This window comes from Carassius carassius, chromosome 13 (genome assembly GCF_963082965.1).
Source record: "Carassius carassius chromosome 13, fCarCar2.1, whole genome shotgun sequence".
In the NCBI taxonomy this organism is placed as follows: Eukaryota; Metazoa; Chordata; class Actinopteri; order Cypriniformes; family Cyprinidae; genus Carassius; species Carassius carassius.
Window position 1 is genome coordinate 410,505 of NC_081767.1, and position 18,727 is coordinate 429,231.

The following is an 18,727-nucleotide window of genomic DNA, read 5'->3' on the forward strand; positions in this document are numbered from 1 at the left end:
CATCTCAGCTTGAGGGTACCGAGGGTCATCGCTTTTGTCGTCAATAATTCGCGCCTAAAAACGCGTGGAAATCGCTAGGCGAGCCACTTTCTCCTTGTTTCCAAAGCGCTCAGGCAGTTGCGCCCCTGAGGCGTCTGCCGTTGCTAAGCAACCATGACGCGCTCTCTCCATGAAGATGCGGGAATTTCAGCAAAGGATAAATGGATTTGCAGCACTAAAAATCGCTTGCAGTAGCTCTGCTACTACATTTATTTCAAAATGGCAATCCATATACAGCTATGATCAGCTGTTCCTTCATCTTGGCTGAGCTTTCAACGTTGTTACGGGAAAGGATGAAGCTGATTGGTTAGTTCTTGTCACATGACCAGCGGTGCGCTTGTGGCTCTCTGAGTTGAGATGTTTTTAACTCGACGCGGTGCGGACGCGATTGGAAAAAACGAGCGTGTCGCACCGCGTGTGCATCGCGACCGCGTTGCTTCCATTATGAGCGCGCATACCGGTGGCGCATACATGGTGGGATAGGCCACATCGTGCTCGGCTTGCAGACAAGACTCTCTCGAATCTTATATTTTGCAAGTGCAATACCTTGTAATAGAGGTAATGACTTACGGATATACTCTGAGAGAGAGAGTGTGTGTGTGTGTGACCCCCAATTTCCACCAGATGCGTAACGGCTGCTGAACGGCTCCGCTGCTAGACAGCTCCGTGTTCCGTCGTCCGTCAATACCCACCAGGTCCGTATTTGTTGCGGAACGGCTGCGGTCATGACTGACAGCTGACGTCACGATGCCCCATGTAATCTCGCGAATTCTATGGAAAGCCAAATGGGTCAGAATACGCGTGCTTTTCAACGCCGTATTCATTTTAAAACGCCGTTTTCATAACGCCGCCAGGCGTTAAATAAGCGCCGTTACGTGATAAGTTGACGCCAGACGCCACCAGGCGTTAAAATAACGCCACACGCCTACCGACGTTAAGTTAACGCGACACGCCACTTAAGATGCAAATTTATTCGCTCATCTACATGGACACACCTCTCATGGCTACGAGGACTCTACGGCAAGTCAGAGCATCCAGTTTGCAAGAGCGCGAAGATGGCAAGAAGAGCGTTTGTTTTGCAGTGTAAACACACTGTTAATGACTGCACTCGCCTTTTACTGTCTGATAATCCCGGGCCTGCTGTTTTTCAGTCATCATTAAACAGGTAAAGATTGTGTTTATGTTCTCCAAAATAATTTAGTTAGAGTTGTAACGGTCACGTTTTGATAGACACGATTACATGAGCTGTTGATTTAACTTGCTAATTTTAATGGCACAATAATGGCACAATATTTTTTTTAACACAATTTACTAACTTTTATGCCCCAGAACTATGTTAAGTCATCTTAATACATTTTATGCAGTTGTTTGGAAGCAAACAAGATGCATTACAGTGTTTCTCCACCCTGGACCTGGGCATCCCCCAACACTGCACATTTTGTATGTCTTCCTTATCTGACACTGCCTTTTCAGTCCCCTGAGTTTCTTTTAATGAGCTAATGAGTTAAATCAGGTGTGTTTGATTAGGTAGACACACAAAATGTGCATTGCTGGAAATGCCAGAATGAACTGTCTCATATAGTTATTACAGGAATCACAAATAATTCCAACTTTGAAAATGATCAGTCGTTTGAACGAATGGACTGAATGATTTTTAAACATTTACTGACACCTACTAGCAGTGAGTATCTTTTTTAGTTTATGTTTAAAATATATTGGCTATATAGTTTCTCAAAAATTGAAATTCTTTTTATTAACATCTACCCACCCCAATGTTGTTTCAAACCTAAATGTCTATATTTCTTTTGGGGAACATATATTTTGAAGAATGCTGGTAACCAAGCTGTTTTAGTCATTAAATGTATGTAAATAATGATTCAGATGCAGCTTCAATAAATAAATAAATAAATAAATAAAAAATTGACAGTGTAGCCTAAATGTAAATTGAATATTTCTTTCTAAAGCAACATGTTAGAACAACATTTTTTAGACTTTAAAATAAGTTTTGAGGTTATTTTTCTTTCTTTTTAAAAAAACATAGCATGATATACTATTTAAAACAAAGCAAAAAATTATGTATTGTTATTAATTTATTTAATATAAAAATAATAATAATAAAAAAAAAACATTTACTTTTTAGACTTCAAACCATGCTGAGGAGCCTGGAATGGGCAAAGGGGACTCTTCTACATACTCAGGCAGCAGATGAGATCATCCATGAAGTATCAGATTTTATTCAGGAGATTCAAACTTCTGAACCAAGAGCACAGGATGGTAAATGCAATCAAACAATCTTAATTACTCACAGTAAACTTCAGTTAGATTGTCTGATTTTGATGGCCAGTAACTTGACATCTACAGTAATATATTTTGAATAATTTTGCTAAGCATAACATATCACACAGACATACAAACTATTGGAAAAATTAAGAAGTCTGTTTATAATTGTTTATAAAAGCAATATATTATAATTATTCTACAGACAGCACTGTATATCGACCTCCACTGATTCGTAGTGGATCCAGAGGTGCACCATCTTATGTCATTACACAGGATCAGCTGTCATTTTTGTTGTCTTGTGGCTTCACTGTAAAACAGATTGCACAAATTCTACACACCTCCATATCCACAGTCAAGCGACGTTTAAGGTAAGTTATATAATATAATAACTAATATCCATTGACTACACACATTATACCCTGTTCACAGGTGTATTTGTCATGCAAAACTAATAAAATGATGGAAACATTTTATTTTATCCCAGTTACATATGTTACATGTAGTGTGCATAATTACATGATACTGACCATAAACTAAACCCTAATCCTATTCCTAACCACAACCCTATAGTAAGTGCATCTAGATTATTATTATTATTATTTAGTACTTAAATGTGTAATTACACTGTGTAACCCGATTAATAAAGTGAATTTTATTTATATTTACATTTAGTCAGTTAGTGGACACTTTTATCCAAAGCATTTTATAACAATAGAAACATATTTGGGAATTTGCTCCACCTAGATTAAAATGTCATATGTTTAGGCTGACTGGAGTACTCATCTCATTAGATCATAATGAGTTGGGAAAAATGCTGAGTGCAACTTTTGATTTATTTTAGCGCTCCTATTAAATGTTAAAATGCTTGGATATATATTTCCAGGTGCTTCAATCTGTTGCAGTCTTCCTCATACTCAGATATATCTGATGCAGATTTAGATGAAAAAATTAGGGATATAGTGGCTGGAAATGACCAACTTGGACCAGAGGCAGTTCGAGCACAACTGAGGACAGAGGGAATTCGGGTTCAGAGGTGCAGAGTGCGGAGCAGTATGCATCGTGTCAACCCAAGGGCTGCAGCTCTCAGAGCAATGTCTCAGAGACTACGTAGAAGGTCCTACCGTGTCGCAGGACCTAATTCTTTATGGCATCTTGATGGAAATCACAAACTAATAAGGTAATTTTCTTTTTAAATGCAATCTTAAACATTGCATTATGCCTTAACCACTTTATTCTTCTGTTGCTTTAACAAAATGCCATTAAGTCACTAAATTTAAAATTTGTTTTTAAAAGTCTAAATTTCAGAATTAAGCAGTTGATTAACAGAAATCAGTATGGCTGCATAAAAAGGGTTGTTGAAATGGATGTAACAGTGCTCTTGTAGAACATCTAAAGCACACCCTTCATTGGATATTTTGTTGTTGTCTAATGCAGGTTTTATGCTCAACTAAGTAATTATGTATTTGTGTTAATTTAGATGGAGGATAGTAATTCATGGTGCCATTGATGGCTACAGTCGGCTTGTCACCTTTCTCCAAGCATCTAACAACAATCGCAGCAGCACTGTCATGAACTGCTTCTTGGATGCCATTTCCAAATATGGAGTCCCTTCCAGAGTAAGGACTGACCATGGGGGAGAGAACAATGCAGTGTGCTTGTTCATGAACCTGTTCAGAGGCACTGAACGAGGGAGTGCTCTTAGAGGAAGAAGTACACACAATCAGAGGATTGAAAGACTTTGGGTCGATCTGTGGCGTGGGGTGTCAAATGTGTACTATGACCTTTTCCACTTTCTTGAGAGTGAGGGCATTGTGGATGTAGATAATGAAATGCACATGTGGGCTCTGCAATATGTCTACATCCCAAGAATTAACAAAGACTTGACAAATTTTAAACACCAGTGGAACAATCATGGTTTACGAACCGAGAGACACCAGTCACCTCTACAAATCTTTGTCCGGGATTGCCTGGCACAACAGAGTCTGCCAAGTACTGCAATGCAGGAGATATTTGCAAGACCCTCAGACTCCACTGGAGGAGAGACTAATTCAGCAGAGCTTGTTGGTGGTGACAGTCATTCTGTATCTGGAGCGGTATCTCATGTGCATTGGCTTGAACGAGTTACCGTACCTCCAAACCAGTTCACTGTGACTGATGATGAGATGAAACAACTCACAGAACAAATTGATCCACTTGAAGGTCCCCGGGAAAATCTTGGAGTAAATGTACTTAAAGATGTCCTTTCTTTTGTGGAAAACCTAAGAATGTAAATTGACATTTAACAGTGTCACTGTTACTTGTTTGAAGTGTTTTACATGGCATGTGTCATATTCTGATCGGTATCTCCCCTCTACTTTCCTGACTCATTTATAGTTTATGTAAGGGCTAGTCATATCCCTGAGATAAAAAAAAAAAAAAAAAAACACTAAATCACATTAATAAACAACTTTTTATTGTAATTGTGATGTAAATTTCATTAATTTGTAGTATAATCTGAATACTTTCAGATGTGGATTCTTATCAGATATCCCAAGACAGAGCAGAACTGGAGAAAGGGACAAAACTTAGCAACCCCTACAAACATCAAAAAGCTGTAGTAGAACTGTATGATGAAATGTCCATTGTATAACTTTAGATAATCGAAGTGCACACATCCAACAGGCTGAAGGGCTTAATGTGAGTGCTCAACCACGTAAATACCTAAAACTAAGAAGAAATTTGGCACACCACAGCTCCAAAAGTATTATGTTCTCATCAAAGGTGACATTCCGAGCCTACAAGCTCTTCATTAGACAATGAACACATACATAGTTCAGGTTTTATATATAGCACAAACCTGAATGACATGATCACCCACATGATCCAAAAAAGGGCAATCAGGAAATCACCTCACATAAAGGCAATAAACAAACCTAAAAGTGAATACAACCACTAACTACAAATTCTGAACCTAAGCCTATATAAAAAAAATAGCTGTAAAGTATACATAAATTATAGAATCAAATTTACATTTGATTCTATCTTGATGTTGATTGTTTTCTTAACATCAGGCATTTTATTTAATGATTTTTGTGAGAGATAAAGTATTGTTCTTTTATGTATATTTTGCAAGTATTTTTTTTTTTTTAATATGTTGAGGTTCAGCATTTGTAGTTAATGGTTGTTTTCACTTTTATGTTTATTGCCTTTATCTGATTGCCATTCGGTTTGGGGGGCGGGGGGTCATGTGGGTGATCATGTCACTCTAGTTTGATGTATGTGATCATTGTCTGATGAAGAGCTTGTAGGCTTGAAATGTCACTTTTGGTGAGAATATAAATATTTTTCTACTCTTAGAGCAGTGGTGTGCCAATTTAGCTCTTCATGTTTCATAATAAAACTTTAAAACATGAAAATATTTAAAACTATTACATCAGTAACAGCCAACACAATTTTTCTACATCACTCCAAAAGTGGGGGATTGCAAAATACCACTTTCCATGTTTTCTCTGAAGAGTTCATAGCTGGGATGGATTGGTAGCCTCAAGACAATGCTGCAGGTATTTGCCTCTGGAAAAATTTTAGGGGCCTCATTCTCTTGAGGGTGTAAGAACTCCAATTTGGGTTCCACTGGGAACCCTAGCCTCGGAATAGCAGTAGATCCTGACACAAATCCAAGAATCTTGTCTAAGGTGAGGGGATATGCAGTTCCTTCTAGTAAAAATGAACAGGAAAAAAAAAAGTTAATGACCATTTTGCAGATACAGAATACCAGTAAAGTAGTTGTCACAGTTTATTGTACTTCATGTTCTTCCAAACCCATATAAGTATCCTCATCCCAGATAACAATAAAGTATAGTTGAATGTACTAAAAATACTTAAAAACAAGCAAGTACTTTTGTAGTAAATTCATTTTTTTGTGCTAAATAAGATTATATTTTATATAGACACTAATTAAAGGTGTATTTCTACTTGCACTTGAAAAAGTATATTAAGTAGCACTAATACTCAAATTCATTTTTAGTGCATTGAAATAAAGTATCCTATCACAAAAATATACAGAGGACTTTTATTTGTGTACTTCTAAAGTTTGATTTCATTACATTAAAAATTAGTTCAATCTTAGTAGATTTTTATATAGTAATCCTAAATTAAACTTTTAATAAATATAAGTACATTTTCCCAACTGTACCACATAAGTACACTTAATATAAATTGATTTTAAGTGTAGTCAGATAAAGTAAACCAAATATACAAGTGTTTTATAAGTGTATTAGTTAAAGGTGTGCTATGGTTCAGTATATATTTAAAAGTGTATGAAAGATTTGTTCAAGTGGCAACTAAATACATTTTAATACAGGGATAATATGTTAAAAGCACACATGAGCTATGGGATTTCATCAAACATATATACATTTTTATTTAATTTATCTTAAAAAAATATGATAGATAGATAGATAGACAGACAGACAGACAGACAGACAGACAGACAGACAGATAGATAGATAGATAGATAGATAGATAGATAGATAGATAGACAGACAGACAGAGAGAGAGAGAGAGAGAGAGAGAGATCCAACATAGCTTCAGTTTGATCTCATACCTTCCACTTCTATGAGCCAGTCCCTCCAGAAACAGATTGTTCTACTCTCCACTACTCTCCTGTTGCTGCCAACTGGAGAAAGTTCTGCTTTAAACAAAGCAGATATGTCTTCGGCCAAAAGTGGCTTCTCCTCATACATAAATACTTCTTTAAAGAGCTGAGGATGCTTTTGCATCAAATGTAAAAGCCCAAGACACTCCAGGCCCTCTTTAAATCTAGATAAGCAAAACATGTACCAAATGTGAAACAATGACAAAATAGTACTGGTAATTTGTCAGGTGAAAATATCTGTACATTCTTATACTCACTGTTCCAAGGAATCCCTCAACCTGTTCTCGATGAAAAACTTGGTAGCTGATTCCACTAAGTTGTCTCTGTCTTCTAGCGTCTGGATGTGCCATAGAGACCCCAGCATACTTAATTGGTCAGACGCCTCCATTATAGCACACTGTGCTTCATTTACATTCTGTGCCAACTGGATCTAAATTGACAATGAATTTAACACAAAATTAGCCATTAAATACAAGAAACAAAATACTTATATAAAACATTTAAATATTTAATGCACACACAAACCCTTAAGTAAGAGCTTTTTAAGGTTAAGGTTAACAATTTAAACATTCTAAGATATTACCACTATCGCCAAATTACAGTTACTAACAAAGCAACAGCTGGCATAAATGAAAATGTGCAATATATAAACTAACCTTGGTCATCTTTGCTCTGAAGTCATAGTCAGCAATCTCTTGAAGGTCTGGTACTGGGGGCTGAAGGTTGCACACCTGACAGAACAGTCTTTCTGAAAAAAAATTTGGCTCCACACCACCATGTATCAGGCACACAGCTATCATCCGTCCAACTATTTTGTACATTCCATTGTACAGTGCTGTAACACATGGGAAAAGCATTATTATGTCTATAAACAATGCTTAGAAAATGTGTGGTGCTTCTTAAAAAATTAATCACTTTTTTCATAGGGGACTATGTTTTAATTTTAATAATTAAAGATGATTTTTATAAAGACCTAATGACATTCAATGTGAAAGTGTGCAGAATTACAGAAAATTATAAAGGAGGCAAACTATTTTTCCAAAATGCTTAATGTAAACACACACACACACAAATTAGGCAGGAGGTTACCTTTGGAATTGCAGGCAAGTGTTTTTTTCCAGTCCTCTCCATCAAATATTTCGCATGAGTGGATTTCCCTCATCAGCAAAGTTAAAAATTCTCTCGTTGGTCCACCCTCATCAGCGGCTCCCTCACCAATCCCATCAGCATCTCTGAACACAACATCTAGTTTTGCCTCAGGGTTAAAACGTTGGCGTCGGAAGGCTCTGATGCCACTGTCTAGGATGTTGCATCGTGTTACATTGATTTGGTTGGAAATGGGTGCAGCTGTAAAATCCACTTTGTTTGACATTGTATTTAACAATGATTTCAGGTCAACACTGAAAAAAATAAATAAAAGAGAATGTTACTCCGTCTTTTGATCCAACTACAGTATAAATACATGTCTAACAACATCAATTGACTTACTCATACTCATCTTCATCTGAGATATAAATATCTGTGTCTGGACTGAGTAAAGAAAATGCCACTGAAACTTCTGGAGAGGAGGCCACGGCTGGAGCTGGAGCAGCAGAGGAGGCCACGGCTGGAGCTGAGAAGGAGGCCACGGCTGGAGATGAGAAGGAGGCCACGGCTGGAGCTGGAGCTGGAGAGGAGGCCACGGCTGGAGCTGGAGCTGGAGAGGAGGCCACGGCTGGAGCTGGAGCTGGAGAGGAGGCCACGGCTGGAGCTGGAGCTGGAGAGGAGGCCACGGCTGGAGCTGGAGCTGGAGAGGAGGCCACGGCTGGAGCTGGAGCTGAGAAGGAGGCCACGGCTGGAGCTGGAGCTGGAGAGGAGGCCACGGCTGGAGCTGGAGCTGAGAAGGAGGCCACGGCTGGAGCTGGAGCTGGAGAGGAGGCCACGGCTGGAGCTGGAGCTGAGAAGGAGGCCACGGCTGGAGCTGAGAAGGAGGCCACGGCTGGAGATGAGAAGGAGGCCACGGCTGGAGCTGGAGAGGAGTTCACTTGTGCAAGTGCATAAGTACTCTGTAAAATTGAACAACTGTGATCTTTCATTTGAATGTACTATTGCACTATTTGTAGCACTTTTGTTTATACATAATATAAAGGAAGCAATAAAATATTAGGCTGTCCAAAAAACGAAGACTGATATGAAATAGATCAAACAATAGGAACACAGTTTCTACATAATACTGCAGACACAAAGAGGCCTTTTGAATATTAGATTAGATTACCTTCTCTTGTACATAAAGTGCCGATCTTCCTAGCTGCCCACTAGCAATTATGGCTGCTGGGGTTTTTGACTCCAGACTCAAACGTGAAACCTGCCTCTGTGCATCAACCCTGCATAATTCAAACTCTCTCCCTTGAAGCTGTGGAAACGTGCTTCTGAGAATTTCTGCAAACTGTGTCTCACTCTGCTCTCTCTGTACAACAAGTCTCTGACTGGCAATGGCATCTATTGGTCAACAATGTGAAATGCTGTTAGTTTAATTTGTTTACAATCAACATGACAATTTCATGAATAGCATTATAAGCAAAGGACTTACCTCTCAAAGAAGATAACCGATCAATACCAGTGCGGAGAAGAGTTACTTTAAATGTACATGTCACATTTCTCCTCCGCGTCCTTCTGGGACGAGCAGGACCATGCAACGGCTGTTCGTTGCGGAACATCTCAAACCTTTCAGAGAACATTTAAACATAACTCTACTACGAAATTTAAACATATTTGCTATAACCTAATTAATGATCTGAGATAAAGTAAGTTTGATACTTATTGTTTGTTATTATAATGTCATGATTTAAGTTGTCGAATTAAATCATCCAATTAATTTATAGGGCTAATAAATAGATTTTATTTAAAGATTTTACAGATAGATAGATAGATAGATAGATAGATAGATAGATAGATAGATAGATAGATAGATAGGCAGACAGACATTCCCTACCTGTCCACAAGACTTTGTTCTCCAAGCTCTGCTGGTGATGCTTCAAGTAAACTGTCAAGTTGGGCATTTATGCGATCCCTAATCCCACTGAGACGTCTTCTAAAATTATTAGGTACACCAGACATCTTTGTTGTTCTCTGATAAAGAGATTAATAATGACCTAACAATCTAAAAAACGCGCCAGACACTACATCCGGTGCTGTCTTAAAATCATAAATGAATCAGACGTTTGAACGAATCGATTTAATAAATGATTCAGTGACATGCTGCCACCTACTGGCGGTTTCAGTTTCATTTTATAAATTGAGTCATTTAAATTGTTTAATATTTCTATATTCAAAACTTCATATTTTAAACATTAATCTCATAACATCGTTATTATGCATGAAGTCTGTAAATATTCCTTAATGCAACAAAAAAAGTTAAGTGCATGGCAAAGATGAAATGTTGATGCTAAGTTAAAATCTAAATGTTTTGGCTTTAAAATATGGAATACATTTAATAAAGTTTGAAAAAGGGGATTATAAAGGTTAAAAAACTAATCTTTAAGGAGTCAAATATCGCCCTATAATGTATATATATATATATATATATATATATATATATATATATATATATATATATATATATATATATATATATATATATATATATATATATATATATATAGTACAGACCAAAGGTTTGGACACACCTTCTCATTCAAAGAGTTTTCTTTATTTTCATGACTATGAAAATTGTAGATTCACACTGAAGGCATCAAAACTATGAATTAACACATGTGGAATTATATATAGAATTATATACATAACAAAAAAGTGTGAAACAACTGAAAATATGTCATGTTCTAGGTTCTTCAAAGTAGCCCCCTTTTGCTTTGATTACTGCTTTGCACACTCTTGGCATTCTCTTGATGAGCTTCAAGAGGTAGTCACCTGAAATGGTCTTCCACAGTCTTGAAGGAGTTCCCAGAGAGATGCTTAGCACTTGTTGGTGCTTTTGCCTTCTGTCTGCGGTCCAGCTCACCCCTAAACCATCTCGATTGGGTTCAGGTCCGGTGACTGTGGAGGACAGGTCATCTGGAGCAGCACCCCATCACTCTCCTTCTTGCTCAAATAGCCCTTGATGCCTTCAGTCTGACTCTACAGTTTACATAGTCATGAAAATAAAGAAAACTCTTTGAATATATATATATATATATATATATATATATATATATATATATATATAAAGGAATGTAAGCATAGACGCCTTAAGACCTTAATGTTACCTTTTAAAAACTAATTGCAAACGTTTACGCAAAGTGTATTAAATATAATCTACAAATCATGCAATACTGTACAACTAATTAAGAAAGGTTTTGAGAGATAGGCTAATCAGTCCAATGAGAGACAAGTACTAATCATTCTAATTGTTTATTAAATAATTCTTTCTTTTCACTAATTAATGTTTATGTTTTTATTAAACACATTAATAATGCTTATATTTTAGCATGTGCAATTTCACAAAGTATTTATAATGTGGCCAAAATTGCTTAATATTCAAGAAGGACATATAGAAATATGAAATAAATGTAATGTTATTATAGATTACAAAGAGATTTATAATGAAATACATCCAAAAGGTCATTATATATATATATATATATATATATATATATATATATATATATATATATATATATATATATATATTCCAACACAGATTATAAATATATTTTGGAATATATTACAAGAAATTTATTATTTAACTGTTGTAATAATTTCCAAATTTACACTCATTTGTGTCATGTAATAACAATATTCATTATATGTATATATGTATATATATATATATATATGTGTGTGTGTGTGTGTGTGTGTATTTGTTTTTCTATTCTGGTGGGGACTTAAACCTGAATACACACAGACTCATGGGGACTCGTGTCACGGAGGGGACCTAAATTGACCTAAAAATGCAGAAAGTTTCCTGTGAGGGTTAGGTTTAGGGGTAGGGTTGGTGTAGGGCGATAGAAAATACGGTCTGTACAGTATAAAAACCATTACACCTATGGAGAGTCCCCACAAGGATAGCTGACCAGACGTGTGTGTGTGTGTGTAAGTGCTTTATTGTAAAAATTCAGGTATCTACTTTTGAGTATGATTTCAGTTTATCATATGTTATTATGTTTTAAAAAGGAAGAAAAAGTACCCTCAAAAGATATTTTATCATATAGCCAAATTGTGTTAAATGAGAAAAGCAAAGAATGAGAAAACAGAATCAAAATGTAGCTTTAAAAATGTATATTTAATTTAGGTTTACACATGCTATGCTTTGTTTCAGAAGTTGCATCTGAATCAACATATATTTACAGACTAAAACAGTTTGGTTATCAGCATTCTTCAAAATATCTTCCTATGTTCCTCAAACGCAATAAAGACATAAGGTTTGAAACAACATTGGGTTGAGTAAATGTAAATAAACAGAATTTCTATTTTTGTAAAACTATGGCCAACTATTTATTAAATTGAAATGATATCCTACTCAAAATATAATATAATAATAAAATAATAATATTACTTCCTTATTAATTTAACTGTTGAATAAAATCATTTCCACATTTTCACTTCATGAGACTTCATGAGACAAAAGCTTATTCAGGGGCATTTATCCCCTATATGTACAATTGTAAGGGCTCTTCTTGCCATCTTCGCGCTCTTGCAAACTGGATGCTCTGACTTGCCGTAGAGTCCTCGTAGCCATGAGAGGTGTGTCCATGTAGATGAGCGAATAAATTTGCATCTTAAGTGGCGTGTCGCGTTAACTTAACGTCGGTCGGCGTGTGGCGTTATTTTAACGCCTGGTGGCGTCTGGCGTTAACTTATCACGTAACGGCGCTTATTTAACGCCTGGCGGCGTTATGAAAACGGCGTTTTAAAATGAATACGGCGTTGAAAAGCACGCGTATTCTGACCCATTTGGCTTTCCATAGAATTCTGGTGTGATCGCGCGATATGTAGTTTCTATACAGAACTACCAAACCAGGAACAGTTTTCCATCCGAAGGAGAATAGGATAGAACTCTTTTCTTTTCTCTTTTCATTTCTTCATCCATCGTGTCAACGGGGTTAAAACTTCAACAAGCCTGTCTCCGCCCATTATGACGTTTTCAAGGTGTAGTGTAGGGAAATATGAGCGCGGTGTATTTTATTTTGAAAATTAAACGGATCTTTTATTTTGTTTCTGGCTGTTCTGTTTTGTCACTCGACTTCCTGTCCTGCGTACTCTGCCCTGTAGTGCTGCGGAGCGCTCCGGCAAAAATAGAAGCTCTGCGTATCTGCTCCGGAGGGCTGCGGATCGCCGGAGTCGGAACGCAGCTGTAACGCATTCAGTGGAAATACACTCATTGACTTTAATGGAAACCTATTGACTCCGCCGCCGTGACGGAGCCGTAACGCAGCCGTAACGAATCTGGTGGAAATTGGGGGTGAGAGAGAGAGAGCGAGAGAGAAACACACTCGTGCTTCACCTGATGAAGGAAACCCAAACTGAGTCTGACTCCAATCACAACCCCAACATTCAGAAACCAATTGACAAAAATCTGAAGTATAATTATGATAAAAAATGAAAAAATGAATTTGAGCTCCAAACTCCAGTGTTATTCGGCCCTAAACAGAACCACAAAACTGGCAAATTACTTATCACTCAAGCAATTAAAAGAAAGACACATCCTTTCAAAATATCGACTCCGTGATCATGATTTGGAAATAGAGATTGGTAGACATAAAAGATCCTGGCTACCGAGAGAATAGAGACAAACACTGTGAGCTGAATCAAACAGAGGATGAGAAACACTTCCCAAATACAGCACTACAAGAGAAACATTCTTCCCACAGTTTGAAGCTTTGAATCCTTCATTCTTGTCTCTAAATGACTCAGAGAAACTACTCTATATACTTGGAGAGAATGAGACGGCAGTCACAATAGCTGCTAAATATTTATACACCATACACACCATACGAGAGGGATCAATTATTGTATTCAACTGTTTTATTTGATATTCTTAATTGTATATAATTACTATTATTAATATTAGAAATAGTATCTGCTGTTGCTATTTTTATTGTATTGTATTTTATTGAAATCATATTTTATATTTTATTCTGTATCTAAATGCTTTGGCAATACTGTAACTCAAATGTCATGCCAATAAAGCATCTTGAACTTGAGAGAGAGAGAGAGAGAGAGAGAGAGAGAGGAGAAATGTAAGAAAGTTTAATGTTGTATGTAAACTGTGTTTGAGGGGAAGTTGTGGCCTAATGGTTAGAGAGTCGGACTCCCAATCGAAAGGTTGTGAGTTCGAGTCCCGGGCCGGCAGGAATTGTGGGTGGGGGGAGTGCATGTACAGTTCTCTCTCCACCTTCAATACCACGACTTAGGTGCCCTTGAGCAAGGCATCGAACCCCCAACTGCTCCCCGGGCGCCGCAGCATAAATGGCTGCCCACTGCTCCGGGTGTGTGTTCACAGTGTGTGTGTGTGTGTTCACTGCTCTGTGTGTGTGCACTTCGGATGGGTTAAATGCAGAGCACAAATTCTGAGTATGGGTCACCATACTTGGCTGAATGTCACGTTAGAGAGAGAGAGAGAGAGAGAGAGTGAGAGTCTGTTGGATGTTTAGCTGTTATTTGTTTTGTGGACTCAATGTTGAAAATGTAAAACATTTCTGTTGGCAGAAGTGAAAAATAAATAATTTTATGAAGTTACGATTTTGTTTGATTCCATGATGTATTTTACTGAACATGAGTATTTACAATGCAAATCCAAATTATTTTAATTTACTGACAGTTACTTATATCTTGTCTTTTAACTTTATTAAGATCAGATTCTGCAGGTAACATTACAATAATAAGGTGACTTGACTTGGACTTGACTTGACTTACTACAGGACTTGACTTGACTTGACTTGCCCAAGAAAAAAATACTTGGGACTTACTTGAGACTTGAAGGTTAAGACTTGAGACTTACTTGAGATTTGCACATGTGTGACTTGGTCCCATCTCTGCTTCTCTCCAAGAGGACCAAAATCTGTAGGATCTTATGATATCTAAGAATTGCAGTTTTAACACCCTCAATCTAAAATTTGGTCGGAAGGTAAATAAAAAATTGAGCCATACCTTTTAAAACACATTGAAGCAGTAAGGTCCATACACACTTAGACCAACAAAGTTACAACTACATGCGCAAAATGAGTAAAGATTTTTATTATATTTTTTTATTTTTTTTAGATATTTTTTTACCCAATATTCTTCTCTATGAAGGGAAGGACCAAATGAATGTTTTTACAAACAGCGAAGTCAGCACTAGCTTCAGTTGTTGCAGCTGTATGACTTTGTAACTGCTTTAAGTGCTGATTTCTCAAACGCAGGAGTGCTCAATCTCCAGTTTTCCCTAACTTCAGTTCTAACTTTCCAAGCTCTGTCACTTGCAGTTTGTTTTTCCTTTAACCTGCAATTCTTTGAATTAAAATTTGAGTTCCTTCCCATTCTGAGACTTTTCAATAAATGAGTCTTTATGCAAATCAAACTGACTAGTCTTCAAAATAATTTTTTTGAAGCAGCATCACCTGAAGATGCCTTTTTATCTACTAATCTAGATATTTGTCTCATGGTAGCCTTAACATGAACATTGTTTTATCGGAATCTGCAATTTGCTTAAGTTCTGCTTTCCAATATCTATAAAGCTGTACTAATGAAGGAGACTGCAAAAACTACTCCAAAACAAAAGCCTCCATCACAAAACTTCTTACAAAACGTTCCAAAATGTAGTAAGAACCCACTGTAAGATACAAATAAGCAAATTACAAGAACTTTACCCCATAAAACACCTTCACATGTGATAAATGCAGGGAAATAGTTAGGCTGACAGAGAAGATTTCAGAATTAGAGACACGCATCCAAACTTTAATTGAGGACAGTAAGAATGTTAGGACTCTAGATACGGCTTTGGATGCGTCTAGCTCAGGTATTCCTGTACATTGTTCGGTTCCGGCAACAGAGCCCCTGCAGCAGGGCAACTGGGTGACGGTGAGGCAGCGTAGTCGTGGGTCAAAACACCGCTCTTCTGTTCCGATCAAAACATTAAACAGGTTCTCTCCACTCAGTGATGCACCCACTGAGAAACCTGATGAAAGTGCTCTAGTTATTGGTGATTCTATTGTACGGAACGTACAAAAATAACATTAAAGAGGTGTAGAAAATACAAAATAAAAAACAGAAGCAATATGGATAAACAAATGATAAAGCTTGGCTTATTGAATATCAGATCCCTTTCTACGAAAATAATATTGTAAATAATACGATCACTGATCATAATATAGATGTACTCTGTTTGACAGAAACCTGGCTAAAACCTGATGATTACATTATTTTAAATGAGTCCACCCCCCAAGATGACTGTTATAAACATGAGCCACGTCTAAAAGGCAAAGGTGGAGGTGTTGCTTCAATTTATAACAACGTTTTCAGGATTTCTCAGAGGGCAGGCTTCAAGTATAACTTGTTTGAAGTAATGGTACTTTGGTGGTAATTGGAGTTTGGTGATTTTACATCCGAGTTAGTTCTGGCTGCAGATAAAGTCTTAATAGTTGGTGATTTTAAAATCCATGTGGATAATGAAAACGATGCATTGGGATCAGCATTTATAGACATTCTGAACTCAATTGGGGTTAGACAACACGTTTCAGGGCCTACTCATTGTCGAAATCATACTCTAGATTTAATACTGTCGCATGGAATTGATGTTGATAGTGTTGAAATTATTCAGCTAAGTGATGACATCTCAGATCATTATTTAGTTCTGTGCAAACTTCATATAGCCAAAATTGTAAATTCTACTTCTTGTTACAAGTATGGAAGAACCATCACTTCTACCACAAAAGACTGCTTTTTAAGTTATCTTCCTGATGTATCCAAATTACTTAGCATATCCAAAACCTCAGAACAACTTGATGATGTAACAGAAACTATGGACTCTCTCTTTTCTAGCACTTTAAATACAGTTGCTCCTTTACGCTTAAGGAAGGTTAAGGAAAACAGTTTGACACTATGGTATAATGAGCATACTCGCACCCTAAAGAGAGCAGCCCGAAAAACGGAGCGCAGCTGGAGGAAAACCAAACTAGAGGTATTTCGTATTGCTTGGCGGGAAAGTAACCTATCCTACAGAAAAGCATTAAAAACTCTAGATCAGATTACTTTTATTCTCTTTTAGAAGAAAAAAACATAACCCCAGGTATTTATTCAATACAGTGGCTAAATTAACGAAAAATAAAGCCTCAACAAGTGTTGACATTTCCCAACACCACAGCAGTAATGACTTTATGAACTACTTTACTTCTAAAATCGATACTATTAGAGATAAAATTGCAACCATTCAGCCATCAGCTACAGTATCATCACATCAGACAGTGCACTATAGACCCCCTGAGGAACAGTTCCACTCATTCTCTACCATAGGAGAGGAAGAATTGTATAAACTTGTTAAATCATCTAAACCAACAACATGTATGTTAGACCCTATACCATCTAAGCTCCTAAAAGAGGTGCTTCCAGAAGTCATAGATCCTCTTCTGACTATTATTAATTCCTCATTGTCATTAGGATATGTCCCCAAAACCTTCAAACTGGCTGTTATTAAGCCTCTCATCAAAAAACCACAACTTGACCCCAAAGATCTAGTTAATTATAGACCAATCTCGAATCTCCCTTTTCTGTCCAAGATACTAGAAAAGGTGGAATCCACACAATTATATTCCTTCTTAGAGAAAAATGGTATAAGTGAGGATTTCCAGTCAGGATTTAGACCGTATCATAGTACTGAGACTGCTCTCCTTAGAGTTACAAATGATCTGCTCTTATCATCTGATCGTGGGTGTATTTCTCTATTAGTTTTATTGGATCTTAGTGCTGCGTTTGACACAATTGACCACAACATTCTTTTGCATAGACTTGAACACTTTGTTGGCATCAGTGGAAGTGCATTAGCATGGTTTAAATCGTACTTATATGACCGCCATCAGTTCGTAGCAGTGAATGAAGATGTATCCTATCGATCACAAGTGCAGTATGGAGTACCTCAAGGCTCAGTACTAGGGCCGCTACTCTTCACGCTTTATATGTTACCCTTGGGAGATCTCATCAGGAAACATGGTGTTAGCTTTCACTGTTATGCTGATGATACTCAGCTCTATATTTCTTCGCGGCCCGGTGAAACACACCAATTTGAAAAACTAATGGATTGCATAGTCGATATAAAAAACTGGATGACGAGTAATTTCTAACTGCTAAATTCTGAAAAAACAGAGGTGTTAATTATAGGACCTAAAAACTCTGCTTGTAATAACCTAGAACACTGTCTAAGACTTGATGGTTGCTTTGTCAATTCTTCGTCATCAGTTAGGAACCTAGGTGTGCTATTTGATCGCAATCTTTCCTTAGAAAGCAACGTTTCTAGCATTTGTAAAACTGCATTTTTCCATCTCAAAAATATATCTAAATTACGGCCTATGCTCTCAATGTCAAATGCAGAAATGTTAATCCATGCATTTATGACCTCAAGGTTAGATTATTGTAATGCTTTATTGGGTGGTTGTTCTGCACGCTTAGTAAACAAACTACAGCTAGTCCAAAATGCAGCAGCAAGAGTTCTTACTAGAACCAGGAAGTATGACCATATTAGCCCGGTCCTGTCAACACTGCACTGGCTCCCTATCAAACATCGTATAGATTTTAAAATATTGCTTATTACTTATAAGCCCTGAATGGTTT

The 18,727-nt window shown here is 37.1% G+C and overlaps 1 protein-coding gene across 2 annotated transcripts; it reads right to left on the bottom strand.

Annotated features, from left to right (window-relative positions):
• Positions 1 to 4,754: 4,754 nt before the first annotated feature.
• On the bottom strand, positions 4,755 to 10,361 carry LOC132155800 (uncharacterized). 2 transcript variants are annotated; one of them, XM_059564501.1, is made up of 8 exons: positions 9,522 to 10,361; positions 9,207 to 9,430; positions 8,441 to 8,997; positions 8,042 to 8,352; positions 7,609 to 7,700; positions 7,210 to 7,382; positions 6,902 to 7,116; positions 4,755 to 6,012 (listed from the first exon to the last, which is right to left on the bottom strand). In XM_059564501.1, the coding sequence occupies exons 1-8, from the start codon at positions 9,667 to 9,669 to the stop codon at positions 5,756 to 5,758; spliced, it is 1,977 nt and encodes a 658-aa protein (XP_059420484.1). In that variant the 5' UTR covers positions 9,670 to 10,361; the 3' UTR covers positions 4,755 to 5,755. The 2 variants fall into 2 exon arrangements, with proteins under 2 accessions (XP_059420484.1, XP_059420483.1); XM_059564500.1 differs by having other exon boundaries at positions 7,609 to 7,787.
• Between the last annotated feature and the right edge of the window lie 8,366 nt (positions 10,362 to 18,727).